Raw genomic sequence first — 16,548 nt, forward strand, 5'->3', positions numbered from 1 at the left:
CATACTTTTTAATCACCTGCCACAAATTCTGCCCAACTCTGTCACCTCAAGCCTATTTATTGGCCTCTAAGTTTCACTTTTCTCCTTTATAAAAGTAAGTATAACAACAACTGCCTCATCTGGTTTTCATGAGGAAGCTCTTCACACAGTACCAGACAGAGAAGAGAACATAAACATTAACTGTCCCCTTCCCTTTACCCACCAGGGAACGCAACTCGTTCACTCGTGGAAAGAGACCCAGAAGCACAGAGTGAGACAAAGACAGAAGCAGGCACCTGAGCACATGCTGAAAACACAACCTTTGCTCCGAAGCAGAAAAGGTTTTGCCAGGATCCTTTCTGCTAAAGATTGTCAGAAATCTTCTACCTGAATTCTAGAAAAGCAGACGGCCTCAGAGGAATCATTTTCTTCTTTTCCAAAGACATCCTGAGCACAAGAGGCATTTTCTACTCAATATTCTCAGAATGGGAAGCTGGACTTCTTGCCGAAGAAGCCATATGGAAGCCATCTAGTACCCCGTGCTCCCTGGATTGGCCTTTAAAAACCAAAGCTTCTACTCCTGTTTCTCAGGCAGAAAGCCAAGCAGATGAGGAAGAACAAACCTTGCTATTTCTAAGTCTTCTCGAGAGGAAGCTTTTCCAGAGGGTAGAATGGAGTTAAGAAGGCAGGGAGACGCCCTCCTGGCCAGTCTCACAGGAGGGCCCGTCTGATGCGGACGCATTGGGCCTGACCGTGGGTCGCCCATGAAACTTTCACTAGGTCGCCTTCACCACTCACCACCCTCCCAGGCACTGAAGATGGCTATGATTTGCACGTTTTTTTCCTATTTAAGAGAAAAGTTCTTTCAAAGTAGATCTACTTGGGGAAAGTTAGAAGAAAAGGAGTGAAGGAACTGGAAGGTAGGGAGGACTCTGTGGCTCCTTGTAGGGAATGCTCAAATGTTATGATCTTCCGTCCTGCGGGAAACACGAAGGGATCAAGGAGGAAGAAGGAGAGCCTCAGTCAGCTTCTTGACGTGTGACAGACAGCTCCTGAAATAGAAAGCCCTTGGTTTCAAGTCTCAGGGGCATCACCTTCAAATATATCAATGTTCTAGGGGTGGATCAGTTTTCCCCACTGCTGACGCCCTGCTGTGAGGAGAGATCCCAAGCAAAACACACGCTTCTGACCGGGAGCCTTTGAGGTGGAAGGCTCCATGAGGAGTTCAAAGGCAAGGCCGGCCAGCGGCTAGCACCTCCAAGAGCCGGAGGGGTGAGAGGTTACTAAAGCAGGAGCCACTGACCAATAAAACTGTGTTTGGCCAAACCTTCTCAGTAAAGAGACTAGGGATTCATTTCTCCTTTGCCCCATTTTCTGCATTTTCCACACCTCTGAACTCCCACCATTCTCTAGGTCAGATCAGGGAGCCTCGCTGAAGATGAGCAGCTGACCAGTCCTCTTTCCTGGTTCCATGAAATAGCTGAGAGGTGGAATGGAAACCTTTCATCAAGATCTGTCATCAAAAATAAATAAATAAGACCACAACTTGGGTCAACTGGTGGTAAAGGAATCTGCCTGGAGTGAGATCTCCTTGTTTGCTACGCTAAAACCAGGAGAAAGCAAGCCTACGTTTGTTTGATTGGAGAAGGCAAATATAAAACAAGCCTTACTCCAAGCAGACACACTTGAAAGGCTGCCCTGTTCATTAGGACACACACACCAATGCAAGATGAAAAGGCACTCAGAAGACAAAACCGGAAGGCCTGCTGCATTCCACAAGCTGTTGTCTGGCACGCCACCTTAGGGTGACTGTCTCTCCTCTACTTTTTTCAGACAATAACAATTCCTGAGGTCAAGGAGTTTGCAGATAGTAACAGTTCCAAGGAGATACTGTCTGGCAGGTTCTTGTTTTGGGGACATGGATACTAACGTGTAGCAGTCAGGTGGAACAGTATCATTTCCCACTGCCCCTATGCATTCCCAGTGTAGGTCCAATGCCATTTGTCATGGTTTCCCATGACCAGGGGTACCTGCATCCTCTTATCACAGGAGTATCTGTGTGCTGCTGGAAAGTTCCATTTTCTGGTGATTAAGGGTTAGTAAGACAAGCTCTCTTGGTGACCCTGAGTGGAAAGTCCAGCTTGGGACTCTGAACAGGGGGAGAGGCTCTATGCAGCTCCATAATGCCAGCAGTTCTCAATTATTTCCCAGGCCCCCTCCTACCTGAAGGATGACCTATACCATGGATGAGAGTAACCACGGTTCATTTTGGGGGGGACTTTTAAGAGATCCAAGTTCCCATCCCCCACCCCAGAAAGCATGTATGAATCTGGGTGGGAGAGAAAGCAGCATATGATGAAAATCCCCATGGGGAGTTCTGATCCCTGCCTCAGCCTCTCCCTCTTCACCCTACCACTGAGGCCAAAATGCTGCATAGTGGGACTCGACCCTCAGTGTGCAGCTTAAAAGTCAATACAAAAACTCAAAGATCTCTCTAAAACATAAGTGGTACATATATAAGATCATCAAGACCTGGTCAAAATCACCTTAAAGTTAAAAATACGTTAATCAATATGTGAACTTCAGATACTCGAAGGGAAACCATTAGCTCCTTTTACCTAAAAGTACCAGAGTCTAAAAGATAACAAGCGAACTGCCCTCCTACCACTAAAGTTCTTATCAAAATGGGAAGAAAATACACATTTAAATATAATAAAGTAACCTTCGAGCTACCAGGAGAGAAAGAAAACTGTACTGCCAGAAATGGTTTACATGGAATGACTTCAGTACCAATTTCAGTCTGATTCGGGGCTAAAGGTCTTTAAAGAAAGGTAAATGAAATGAATAGATTGACTGTTGCCTTATATGCCAGGAACAGCAGCACAGAATTAAAAGATTGTGTTACTGAAAGCTGAAAACTATGCCACTCCAAAAAATAATTATGCAACCCCAAATCCTGTCAACCTGTACAATGATATGGGTGACAATATATAAATATATACGATAACCTATATTAATATTTAGGAATATAGACATAAATCCTACAGATCAGTTTGATCTTTACTAAAAATTTGAAAACAGTGAATTCTTCACCAAACATATCAACCCTTGGTAATTTACAAGTTATTGTTTTATAAACAAACTTAGAAATTTTTCTAAGCAGGTATATAGCGAATTCACAGAACCTCTACTGTGCTTCCTGTAATGAATAATTATTTCTCAGAGATGTTTCACAAATAGTCCCACCCTTGGAAACCAGTCCCAAAGAGTCAGATAATTCTTGTATGCTGCAAATTAATATTTAACACTTCTATTAGAGCCATTTCCTGAAGTCATGCTCCATATTGGGGACTCATTACAAGGGATTTACCCATGGTTAACTTTAGAGACAGCTCCCCACCTGCCTTTCCACCCGCCAGCCAGAGAAAAAGGTGACCATTCCGTCCACCTTGACCCCTACAAAGAAGAGAGCTTGTGATCCTTTCTACAGGAACTCCCAATACACTTATTTGTTAAGTATTTCTAATAAGTTTGTTAAAATTATTCCCTAAGCAAGAACATCCACTTCATTAAACTTACTAATTACAAGGTATCAATTTAATACCCAGAAATGTATAAGAAAGCAGTTCTATCTCTTTGGAGTTTGGGGTATTTTATTTTGTTTCATTGCTCATTGATTTTTTTATACCTAACTACTCTCCCTACAGGAGCTACACAATAAAACAAACTAGTATTTTTGTTTTCTCAATGAAAATGATCAATCCTAGATCAACAGCTTAAACTAACTGGACTAACTACAAAAATTCCTTGCTTTCGTATCAGCCTCAAGTTAAATGGCTATTTTTAATCAAACACACTTGCAAAATTGCTCATGTCCAGGATTATCTGAAAAAAGGAAAAATAATGTGTTTGGGCCAAAAGAGTGCAAAGCAGCTGAAAGTGTGTATCTCCATTGGCTTTGCCTATCTCCACTAACCTCCTTCCACAAGCTCTATTAGGATAAGGAGAGCAGGCAGCTATAAAGTACATTCTGAAGGCATATTCCACCACCCAGTGCCTCTGGAAAGTTGAAAAGGGAAGGAAGGTGAGGATGCACTTTTAAAAATGCCTGGAAAAACACTCTGGTCAGGAGATGCCAAAGATTCTGAAGCTCTCATCAAGGTGCTGGCCTCACTCCACGTAATACGGTTTTTCTTTCCCCTCAGCTGTCTGTTGCAAGAGTTTTCCAGAAAAGAAAGTGGTAGGAGAGAGGGAGGAACAGCTTCCAGTCCATTTCTCTGTAACTGAGAGGGTAAAAAGGGCCAAGTGTCACAGCTGACATTTATGGAGGGCCTGGCATTTCCATGAAGCACTCTGGGAGGATTACTGGGGTCAGCAATCTGGTCTAAAAGGAGCAGCAGAGCAGACTGATGAAAGTCCCTTCAAATTCAATAACATGATGCTGTGGACACAGAGACAGCAGGCTGGAGCTGGCAAAGACATGCAGGCAGAGGTCGAGCCAGTCAGACTGCCTTTAGGAAAAAAATACATTGTGAGCCTGGCTCCCCTACCCCTTCAGGGTGCCCAACTCACTTGCTGAAGCTTGAAAGCACAAACTGCCAGTGCAATGGCATTTCTAATCAGGGGATAAAAGTAAAAGCCCTTGAGGCCTCCCTGGTGGTCTAGGGGTTAAGTCTCAGCATACGATATCACCACAGTGGCTGGCCTGAGTTCGATCCCCATCCAGGGAGCTGACCCACATGGTGCAGCAGACCTCTCCTGTCTCACCTTAGCAGTGTATGTATTTCAACAGATCCGCCTGTTCTGCTCCCCACTCTGTCTCTGGAGAATCCTCTCACCGCTCCCCATATCTCTGGCCTACACACCAGTTCTTCTATGCAAAAATAAATAAACCTCTGGGGAAAAAAAAAAGCCATTGGAAAATCTTCTCTTGACTAACCCATACTACCCAGGCCCCACGAGCAAAAGAGACATTTCTCTGGGCAGAGGCAAGGTTCCAGACCTGCAAAGTTAATCATCATGCTGGTCGTCTACCTCCAAATCACGGGATGAACCGCCCAATCCCTTCTGCCTGGCATTTTTTGTCAATTTTAATATCAGAAGTTTCACACGCCTGCCTGAGCTCCTGGACTCAGTAGAAAGGCCCATATAGCTGTCAGCAAACTGATAAGAACTTTAAAATGACTCCGCAGGGCCTCTTTATAAAGAAGAGCCAAAGACGTCCATAAAGAAAGAGGGCAGGGGCCACGGAAACCAGCCGCTCACACTGTTTTAACGTGGCACTAAAATGAGCTGCAGATTTATGGCAGTGTTTTAGCTCCTGACCCAAATCATCAGGGGGATGAAGCTCTTGTCTCTGCTCTCCGGAGGGACTTCAAATAAGGGAAGGAGCTGGCAAGAAAGGACGGGGGAAGGAGAGCAGACGGAGCAGGAGGAGAGGAACAGAGGCAGAGGAAGAGAGCACCAGGAAATCAAACGACAGAATTCATTCTCTTTTCAGCAGGATGTCATCAACAGCTGCTTCTACAAGATGACAGCTCCCCTTATATTCACATAAGTTCCTGTATTTTTAGTTCATACCCAGTAAACTCTAGTAACTCTAGTAACCCAATAAACTCTTCAACTGTTTGGCCCCCAAATGTCATTCGATTTTTCTCTAAGTTTATTTTTTAATTTTTTAGTTCAAAAAAATGTCTAAAATTATGATTTGGCAGAGAAGACATTAGAAGAATGGAAAACAGACCGAGTGTAATTTTTTTCACAATAAAGGGGAATAAGGAACAGTATCCAAATGTGCCAATGAACTTTTTTTCTAAAGGCCAGCAACAGAAACACTGATTTTAATAAGCCATTCTGACCCTAACAGAAAAATAGAACCTCCTTCCATGCCAAGATGTAGAAAGTACATCATAACCCACAGGAATAAACTGTTTCAAGTTTCCAAGCCCAGAAGCAAATGCATAATGTGTCTGTTTTGGTGGTTCCTTAAGACCAAGCTCCATTCCAGGAGGCTCCTTCCAATATTCAAACCCAAAACCGGTGGCGTTCTCCCCCAGAAGACTGTCAGTGCAGAGCAGGTAGTTCAGAATCGAGATGCTTCAGGAAATGTTCTTGTGTAATTGATACAGAGATAAGAAAATCAAAACTTGGAAAGGTTAAGTGACTTGGTCATAGTCACAGAGCAGGTTTGCAGACAAGACAGCAGAGCCTAGGATTTGAATTCAGCTCTTTCTAACAATAGGCCAGGTATTTTCCACAACCAACATTTTCAGACTTTTTGGACTGAAATCCACAGTAGAAAACATATAAGTACTTTACACTACACGCATACATATTATAACTAAAACAAAGATCTCGGAATATATTTACCCTTACTATGTAACATGCTGATATTTTCCTTTTTAATCATATTTCATTTTTAAAAAACAAAATGCCAGTTATGACCCACAGAATTGACTTCATGACCGACGAATGAATCATGACTCAGTTGGAAATACTGCAGTAGACAATGCCAGAAAAAAAAAAAAAAAAACCCACCAGACTGAGAGTCAGGAGACCTGGGTTCCAGCTTGGCTCAGCCCTGGCCCTAACAATTCATTCTAAAGCCCACTTGAACTCTAGGGTTTACTTGTCATTTGTAAAATATGAGGAAAGGCTTGAGTAATTTCTAAGGTCCCTTCCAGCTCTTTGATTTTTTTCTCCCTAAATCTCCTTAATTGATACTGCTTCCCCCTTTCATCACACACCTTTTCATTACTCCCCACTTGTCATTAGCCTCCCCTCCCCGGCTGCTCTATCTTGCCTACCAGCCTTTCTCACAGAGCCAACCTCCAGGCGAGGTGGGCCCTGGCAGGGCGTCCTCTCCTCCTACGGAGACTCCAGAGTGAAGATTCCTCTCACCTCATGCCCACTCCTACCTCACTGGGTCCTGACTCCACAGCACAACTGAGTGCACCACACTTCAGGGCCTCCTGAAAGATGAGGGGTCTGTGTCCCTTTTCTTAAAAAGCCTCCCTCCATAGGCCTATACAATACTAGGAAAAAGCAGATGCTTAATATATATTTATTTCATTGGTTTGTGAGTTATGAAATCAAGGACCTGAATGCTCATAAGCTTAGAGAACATTTATGTGGACTGTTTTAGGAAAAGGTCACCAAACTAATTAAAACTGGTATCATGTGGAACTGGAGGGGAGTATGTTAAGCAGGGTAAGTCAGAGGAGACAGACAAATACTGGATGATTTCATTCACATGTGGAATATAAAGAAACAAAGCAAAGAAACAGACAAAACTAAACCAACCCTAGAATCTGACCGCAAAGCTGAGGCTACCAGAGGCGGGCAACTGGAGAGGACTGATGGACTCTGGTGGAGAGTTTCTGGTGTTTTGGTGATGGGTGTGGTATGGTAACACACATCCGGAGACGTGTAAACCCATATCCCTAAAAGATACAATCTTGTATGCCAGTGTTACCTCAGTAAAATAATTTTCATTAAAAAATATTGGTATCACGGGCCTCCCCAGTGGCACAGCGGTTGAGCGCTGGGTTGTGAAGCTGCCCTCAGCCTCCGCGGCGCCGGTTCGATCCCCGGCTGCTCCCCGGCCATCGGAGGAGGGTCCCACATGGCGCGCAGACCTCTCCTGCCGCCCGCTGCTCCCCTCAGCAGTGTACTTCGGTCTTTCTGCCTGCTCTGCTCCCCGCTCTGGCTCTGGTGAATTCTCTCACCCTCCCGGGTTTCTGACTGTGCCCAGTGCTTGCAAAAATAAACAAACAAACAAACAGACAAATAAATAAATCTTAAAAAAAAAAAGCTTTAAAAAAAAAAAAATATTGGTATCACAATAAGTGAGCATTTAAAGACTAAGCTTTTTTGCTTGCCCATGGACAAGGTATGCCAAGGTTGCCAAGGAAAGCAACTTTATGGTCTCTCCATCTGGACTGCGAGGATTTAAATCTCAGAAACTATACAAAAGAACTGCAAATCAGCCCAAACCTTAAAGACAGGAAAATTTATTTAGACCCTAGTGCACTATAAATTTGAGACAGTTCTATTAAAATGTTTTTCTTGGCTTCCCATCAGATACTTGGCAAAGGTCTTTTTTCTAATAAGATTCTTAATACTAAAGTTGAAAAACAAAAAAGTTAAACACATTAAAACAGAGTCCCAGTGAAATGAGTCTTTATTTTAAACTTCTTTAAACGACATACAGTGACCAGTCTCCTTCAAAACATGGGTGTGTACACACAGGAATACTCAAGTATAGAGAGTATACCATGGGAAAAAAAAATCATGAAATTTAAATATGCCACAAAGTGATGACACGCATTCCTAGGCCCCGCCGGCCAGTGAGCCAGGCTTCCACAGACCCGCGGTTGTCTGGGTCCCAGGAAGAGCTCCGGGGAGCAGGCGTTGTGTTCTGCTTAAGGCTAAAGGACCCAGCGGCTTTCTTAGGACAAGTAGGAAAGCACAGACTGGGAAGCACAGCTCAGAGTGCCATGTTAGGGGTAGAGAACAGGGAAAGAGAGGGAGGCAGGGAATATTTGGCATTTTTTTAAAGCCCCGAGAATTCAGTGTGTGGACAATATATAAAAATTTTACAGTAGGGGGGATAAGAATGACAGACATTACAGGATCGATTCTGGAAATTCGAAGTGAAATCTTTTCCACATTCCTCATAATGTATTTCCAGGGAAGTGTCCAGTCGTAAATGTCTCAAGCAACCACTTTTTTTTAGAAGAGGACTCAGTAAGCAACCTGCTTGAATTTTGTGAAAAATCACCCTGAGTTTTCGCCTCAATCCAGGCTCTAGGATTTGAATGAAGTTGCCAGCAGGGGCAGGGAGAGGAAGAACTAGAGTCAAAATAAGGGGGTAGGGGGGTGCAACTGTGTGGGGAATATAACCAAAATGAAAATGTATACATTGTACAAAGATGAAAAATGATGTAAGAATTATATAAAATAAAATATTTTTAAAAAGACAAAAAAGACTTAGCAACATATTACCATCAATAGTTAAAAATAAATTTTTATATTTACTTGGTAAAAAAAATTAAAAAAATAAAGTTATTGTTATTAATCAAAAAACAAAACAAAACAAAACAAAACAAAACAACAGTTGCCAGCAGCAAAACAGAGTGTGCTTCCTTCCCTGCCCCTCCCATGTGGTGTGGCCTTGGGAAGATTACTCTACTGCGTCCTCAGTTTCCTCACATAAAAAAAACTCAGATTACTCTTCTCCTTGCCAATCACACCACTCTGTTTTCTAAACTGGTGTGTGCTGGGGACGAGGAGTGAGAGAGATGGGGACACACACCACCATGTGACTGCCCATGAACATAACAGGCAGCCACAGCCCAGGGAAGCCCCAAGAATATATCAGTCAGGGCTGCTGAGGTTTCCAGACATCTGAGGGTTTGCACATTTATGCGAGTCACAAAACACATTTAAAAAATAAGAACTTAAACTAAACAGAAAACTATAAAATAAATTAAGAGCCAACACTGTATGTATGTATACACACACATATATTTGCTAAGCAAAATGTAAGCCTTACTTTAAAGATTCAAGGGTACTACCAAGAACGGCAATTGCTGCATCCCCTCAATTTGAAGATGCCTCATCCATGACAGTTTCAAGGGGAAAGAAAGAAAAACTATCTTCAATGTTGGAATTGATGATAAGACTGACTCACTAGGATGCCAGAAATCCACACTACGAAAACAAAACATGTACTTCTTTAAATCAAGGAATTCTGCCATCTCGTAATGGTACACCCAGGATATAGTAGGGCCTGCAACTACTAGCCAATGTGCCTTCTGGCCAATGAGCCAAGAGTTCTGTCTTTAAAACAGCTCTTCCATCTTCTCTCCTTATGCCAGATTGGCAGATAACCCATCTCAGAGACCCTCACCTGTAGTTTTTCTCCCCTTTAAATGCATGACTCCTAAACTATATGGCTTTGAAGTCCGGTAACGGTGTTGAAATCCTGTGTAAATACAGCAAGAGTCTCCCTGCAGGGCTCTCCTGGGAACAAAGTGCCCAAATCTGGTGTAGCACACACTTGCACTGTGGGGCCTCTTCTCTGTCTCAGGTAGGCCAGGGGACTACTTGCCAGGGACTTAATTTTCTTAAATCAAAGTGTTTTGTCTTTTTCCTCATCAGCCCATCAGATCTTCATGTATTCCTCTCCTGCAGCACAAATATCTAGTATGCTAAGTGGGAAAATAGGAGGGCAAACTGAGACGGGTCAACGTATCAGACTGAAAAGACACTGACATGTTAACTTACCCCGAGCATTAAAGGTGAGGGAGAAAAGATGATGCTGGATGTTTCTGCCACCTCAAAGGCTCCTAGTCAATTGAGTACAAAGAAGAGTTCAAAGGCAAGGCAGGCTCCTAACTTCCACCTCCTAGTGTGGCTGAGGTTAGAGGTCACCACTAGTGGAGCCACTGACCAATAAAAGAATGTTTGGATACTCCACTCAACAGATAAACTGGGGATCCTTTTACACCTTCCTCCCTCTCCACACAAACATTTCTGACTGTACAACCCAGTGTCCCTCCAGCCTCATGTGAACCTAAAGTGCTTTCTTTTTCACTGTGATTCAAGAGAGACCGGGGATAGGAACGTTCCATCTGACTATAGACAAATATTTGGCTGCAAACTCTTTTTCCTGCCTTCAGTATGAGAAGATGGCTGAAGGAACTCTCCACCATTCGGGCTTACCCCAAACACTGCCTCCCCAATAAATCTGCTCCTGACAACTTCAGCCAGACCTTCACCCTGCCATTTCAGGTCCCTAATATACTTTGGAAAACCTGTACCATCTTCTTAACTTCCTTTGTGCAGATATGTGTATATCCCCAGGTGACTATTAGTCCTTTGGGGGAACGAGGGAGGTAGCAGATTTCTTATCTCCTATCATCTTCCCTGGTGGAAAAAAAAAAGTAGGACTTCAATGAATTAATCAACTAGTTGATTTAAGTCAGAGGATAATAAAAGATTAACTGAAAAGTCGGTTTTTCACTTTATAGCTATTATCCTCTATTAATTGAAGGAACTGGTTTTTAACTTACCCATAAAAACGCACACACATACCTCTAAGCCATCCCAGCTTGTCCAGCCATGTCTGGACACTGCTTGTCACTGGCTTTCAAGAATAAAGAACAGAAACACGGGCTGTACTTATCTTCAAAAAATCTTAGCTTAACTACAGTGCTTACTTACTTTAGGCTCCAGCCCTGTATTTATTTCACTTCATGGCTGTTTCACTATCACATGGATGGTCCAGAGGAAAAGATGAATCACTCTGCTTGTCGGGTAGATGTCGTTCTCCATCAGTGCATCCTAATTCCCAAGTCGTGAGAAGGACTTTCACCTCGGGTGATCACAGACCAGACTGCAGCCTTTCCGATTCCTAACCCCACGTGACAAAATGTTGCTGCGAGACCACCATCACCAAGACGCTATCCCTTATTTCTGAGAACCCCTCCCTCTATTCCATCCGGCAAGAGCAAAATCCTGGGCTAAACACTATTTCTTCTTCATCAGACAGAGCTGTCTCTGGCTAGAGGCTCTGGGTGTGAACCCCAGAGTAACTCCTGGCATTGAGGATTTCTCGGCAACATTTTAAATGAGTCACTTAAAAGCAGATGGAGACCTCTGCTGGCTGTAACTGTCCATGCAGCTCCTTACTCTAGCTCACAGTCACTCAGAAAGAAAACCAGACTGTTCCTCAGTCTCAGTTTATGCTAAGGTATCAGCTACTGATGCAGCAGGCTTGCCCCTAAGCATATATACTGTCTTATAAAAAGACCCAAATTTGACCTCCCTAAAGAGCACTCACTAAAATGTAAAAATTTTCCAGAACCAGGTATATATGGATACTACTTTTTTTAATTACTCCTCAAAAGATCAGGTTAAATCAACAAATGGTAAACAGAGGGCAAAATAATGAACATAGTTTTGCGAAGGGTCCTATAGAGCAAAGGACTCTAATCTTGGAAAGAAAAGACCTTAAATCTCAGTGGAACAGTGGTCCCAAGGAAAGCAACCCTCCCAACGAGGACAGCTGGCTCTGTCCAGAGAGGCTTTGAGTTGTCGCAACTTGGAAGAAGGCTGTGCTAGCAGCATCTAGTAGCTCAGCTGACTCACACTTTCCACTTAACTGGGAAGTTCCTCAAACTGGTAACCTCACACCTAGTCGAGATCAGTGCAGTCTAGAAATCAGGCTGGGAGAAGAAAAGAGATGCTTTTAGAACACAGACTCTTCAGGGGAGGGGGGCAGGACTAAACAGGGCCCTGCAGCGGCAGGCTGTATGCCTGAACACAGCACAGAGAAAGGAGCATCAGAAAGCAGGAGCAGATTTAAAGGGAGGCAGGGAAGTGCCAGGACAACCTTTCTTTTGTAATTTGACAAAATACTGGGTTTTCACCACCAGAGGGGGTAACTGGCCCTCACAACTGGAGGTGCCTGGGGGAGAGAAGACCGCTTCAGCATTGACATTGTCAAAGGTGAGTAAGGGTCTTGCTAGGACAAGCATTTGGCAGGTTCTGAACAGCAGGCCGGAGCAGAACCTGGGTCAGATCAGGGCTCAACACCACATCCTCTGAACCCAAATAACCGCAAGGTGTCCTGTCCTAAGAGACTATTACTTATCATCCTGGGAGCTGATTCTGAGCTGGCCACGGAGCATGACCAGCGGCTCAGGTCTGTGGTTCTGCGGCTGTTCCGTGTCCTGGGAGCTGCTGCTGGGACTCGACTCCCAATCAGTGCCCTCTTCCCAGCAGGAGGGTGGTGGGCGGAGAAGTAACTGGATAGAATTTGCTCATTTTTACCCTCTCAATCTTTTCTTTTAAAAACTGAATCTAGTAAAAAGATGATGTCCAATTTAGCAGGTGATTTTTTTATTCTTTATTTACTTTCACATTTCAGTAGCCACATTAAAAAAAAAGTGTGTGTGAAAATAGTTTCAGTGTTTTATAAAAGTGAAAACATGCGAAATACTATCATTTCAATATGTAAACAATGAAAAACCTTTTAAATTATTTTAATTTGGGGATATACTTTTACTCTTCCACTCACCCTCCGCCAAACCACCCAAGCCAAACCCCCACCACCACCTTCCTTCCTACCTCTTCCCTTCCCCTCCCCCTGTTCCCTCTGGTAACCATTAAATTCTTTTCCTAAGTCCAAGATAGTCATGTTAAGAAATCAGATGTCACAAAAGGCAGCACAAACACCAGGACACTTCAAGGAGCATTTTCTGCTAAGCAAGTTGTAAGACCCACAGGTTTAGATCAAGAATCTAGAGACCTCTAAACTGATTTTCTAATTCACTAAAACTCAGAAGCAGTCAGCCATCAAGTAACAACTGGGAAGCGTAGAAACTTAAAGACAACTTTGCTATGAAAAAACTACAGGGAAGCTAAAAATCAACCTGTCATTTGTTTTCAAATCAGAATGTCAAAATCATTTACAGATGAGATGCCTGGGGGCCTGGGAAGGAAGATCCATGGATGGTGACACTGTCAGGGACAGGCCACACTGGCATCAGGCCAGGCATTGTGAGGTAAGAATCTACAGGCTTAATCACTAGGTGATGCCCCATCTCTTTGGTCAACAAGCTCAGTACCACAATAAAGAGGAAGGGCTGAACACATCCACTAACCTGCACTCCCTCCTTAACCCTGGAAAAGACAAGTAAGGGGAACTTTCAAAAATGAAGGCATATACACTCTAAGATAATGAGATAGAAGGTAACAGTAAGAAAATGTGGAATCTGAAAGCACATCTTAGCGTTTCAAGGCGGTAGCTGACTCTTACAGGCCCAAGAGAACCCATCCTACAGCAGTGGGGGAAAGTGGGTTACACTGAGAAAAGGGGCATTGGAAAGTTGGAGCAAGATTTAGAAGGGAGGCAGGGAGGTGCCAGGACAGCCTCTCTTTTGCAAGGGTTGACATAACACAGGGTTTTCACCACCAGAGGGGGTACCTGGCCTTCACAACTAGAGGTGTTCAGGGGAAGAGAAAAGGACCACAGGGCCAAAGGGTGGAGCCCAGACTGAAAATGTCTTTATGAAGCAGTAGAAGCCCAGATCCCCTCCCCATTCCACACAGCCAGGGCACGGCCTTCTCAATCAGACAAGGTGAAACACAGGCTCACCGCCTGAGGGTAGGTGCCAGGACAAAGACAGGAGGTGCACAGAGGAGCCACATCCTTAACACTGAGAGCCCCCCAAACCTCTTCTCCAGCTCAGTACTGACATGAGGATAGTCTATTTTTTTCTTTAATTGCTTGACATTTAAGCCCAACTAAATTTCAGGAGAAAGGGAAGCAGGACTCAAAGGGATACAAACCTGTGCACGCTTTAGACAGCCAAGTAAAGCCCAGAGAATGGGCCTCAGAGGAAGAAGAAAGAACTGGAAAGGGGGCCATGAGAGCAGCAACATTATAGAGGAGAGGGGAGGACCAGGGCATCATGAGGGCATCTGACCTGGGAACCCAGCCCAGCTTAGGCAACAACATGCTCAAGGTCAAAGCTACTTATAAGCACCCCTGAAATGTTACAGCTTCCATAATTGTCTCAGCCACTAAAACGATCACTTCCGGTGAAAACCACCTTTCAAAGAGGTCCAGCTCTCTGTCCTAAACACACCACTCTGCTGTGACCTTGCAGCCCCAGCAGGCTTCCCTCGGGAATATTTAAATCCAATAGCTATGTTTTCAAACCTTATTTGACACAACTTACCTACACATTTTCCTCTTTAAGGCTGGCTGGTAGGTGCAGTGGGGGAAACAAACCCCACGCGCGTGCAGTTGCTGCCGTTCTACACCCCCACCATCAAGGATGCCCTCTCACACCACCCAGGTCACCTCCCCAACAGGCCTGCCTGGCCTCTTACCTGTCTCTGCATTTCTTCAATCTGTCTTTGAGGGATGCTCTGCAAAATACTGTACACCTCTGACATCTTTTCTTCTGGCACAACCACAGATGCTCTAGAGATAAAAGCAGAACGACTGATATGCAAAAGTCCTTACACAAAGCAGGTCTACGCGCGTGGTCTTGTTTCATCCTCATATGTGGAACCAACACCAAAAACCACCTTCAGCTCAGCCCCTTCCAACAGTGCTTCCTCCTGCTCTCCTCCCTTCCTCAGGACCTGATCATGGCCAAGGAGTCCTGTCACAGCTCCGCCTTCTCATCTACTCACTCCACTTGCCTTTCATCCTCCCTCCACACCACCAGGCTGTGCGAGCCACAGTGGCCGCCTCTCCGTCACCAGGACGCATGCGTTCTGCCCCACCACAGGGCCTCTGCGTGTGCAAGGCCACCGAGTCCCTACACTCCACCCTTTGCCACCTGCTCGGAGTGAACGATGACTTTTCTCCTTTAGCTATCTCCTCACAGGCGTTCATAATCTATACAGTGTATACTGGTGACACCTCTAGTAAGCGTGAGGCCCTGGTAATACAACACTGACCAAACCAGACGAGGCAGGCCAGGGAGTGAGAGGATATGAGAATACCTGAGGGAACATCATTCCAGGCAGAAGGACTAAGAAGCAAAGGCCCCGAGGAAGCCCATGTGAGCAAAGTTCCAGCTGCATCAAGGAGGCCAGTACAGAAGCACAGTACAGAAGAGAGAGGATGCCAGGGACACAGAGGATGGCAGAGGGGGCAACTGGGCCCTGCAGGAACTGTAGGACTTGGGCTCTTACGGAGGCAGAAAGCCATTAGAAGGTTTCAGGCCACACATGGCAAGATGTGATCAGGTTCCAGCAAACCCTTCTGCCTAAAGTGTTGGAACCACTACAGGAAGCAGGAGCAGGAGCAGGAGCAGGGAGAACAGCTGGAGACAATCGCAAAATCCAGGCAAGAGATGCTGATGAGGGAAGAACTGATGAGAGTGATGAGCGAACAGAGCCAGCAGGATTTAGGAACAGATTAGATATGGTGAGGAAAGGAAAAGAGGACTCAACACTGACTTACCCCTCATGGAATTTACTAGCAACTGCAATTATATTCATATACATTAATTTATGAAAATCTGAACACACGCCCCTGCTCTCCCCAACTTGGATGGAAACCACGCCTCGTCGCACTCACGGCACATCCTGAGCACTGCACACTGCCGAGCACACGTAGTTAGCACTGACTAAATATCTGCTAAGGAAGTAAATGATTTCTACTACACAGATGGGGGGGAAGTGGCTCAAAAGAAGTTATATGACTTGTCAAATCACGAAGCTAGCCAGCAACAGAGATGGTTATCTGAACCCAGGTCTTCTGGCTGCAAATCCAGGGTCCCTCCACCGCTCACACATGAACACAACTCCCCAAGCAGGTCTGGTTCTCACAGGAGTATCTGCAGACTCAGCTCCGGGTCAATGCCTCTGTGAAGTCCCACCAGCCCCCCTGCCAGCAGATCACCAATCTCCTCCTCACTCTTCTCCCAGCACCTACAGCCAGGCTGCGTCTCTTCCTGATATTCTGATCTCCCACCACCAGACTACGAGCTTCTTAGAGGAAAGGTTTCATCTGGATTACCTTTGCATGCCCATACC

General features: G+C 44.7%; 1 protein-coding gene across 1 annotated transcript in view; it reads right to left on the reverse strand.

Moving 5' to 3' along the window:
* Nucleotides 1–16,548, reverse strand: part of EXT2 (exostosin glycosyltransferase 2) — a gene marked incomplete at its 3' end in the record, with an annotated part of 111,147 nt that overhangs the window by 77,252 nt on the left and 17,347 nt on the right. Inside the window, exon 6 of the mRNA XM_084230598.1 lies at nucleotides 14,887–14,980. Coding sequence (XP_084086724.1) covers nucleotides 14,887–14,980 — 94 coding nt within the window. The remainder of the gene's footprint in view (nucleotides 1–14,886; nucleotides 14,981–16,548) is intronic.

This window comes from Talpa europaea (genome assembly GCF_964194135.1).
Source record: "Talpa europaea genome assembly, chromosome: 1".
NCBI lineage: Eukaryota > Metazoa > Chordata > Mammalia > Eulipotyphla > Talpidae > Talpa > Talpa europaea.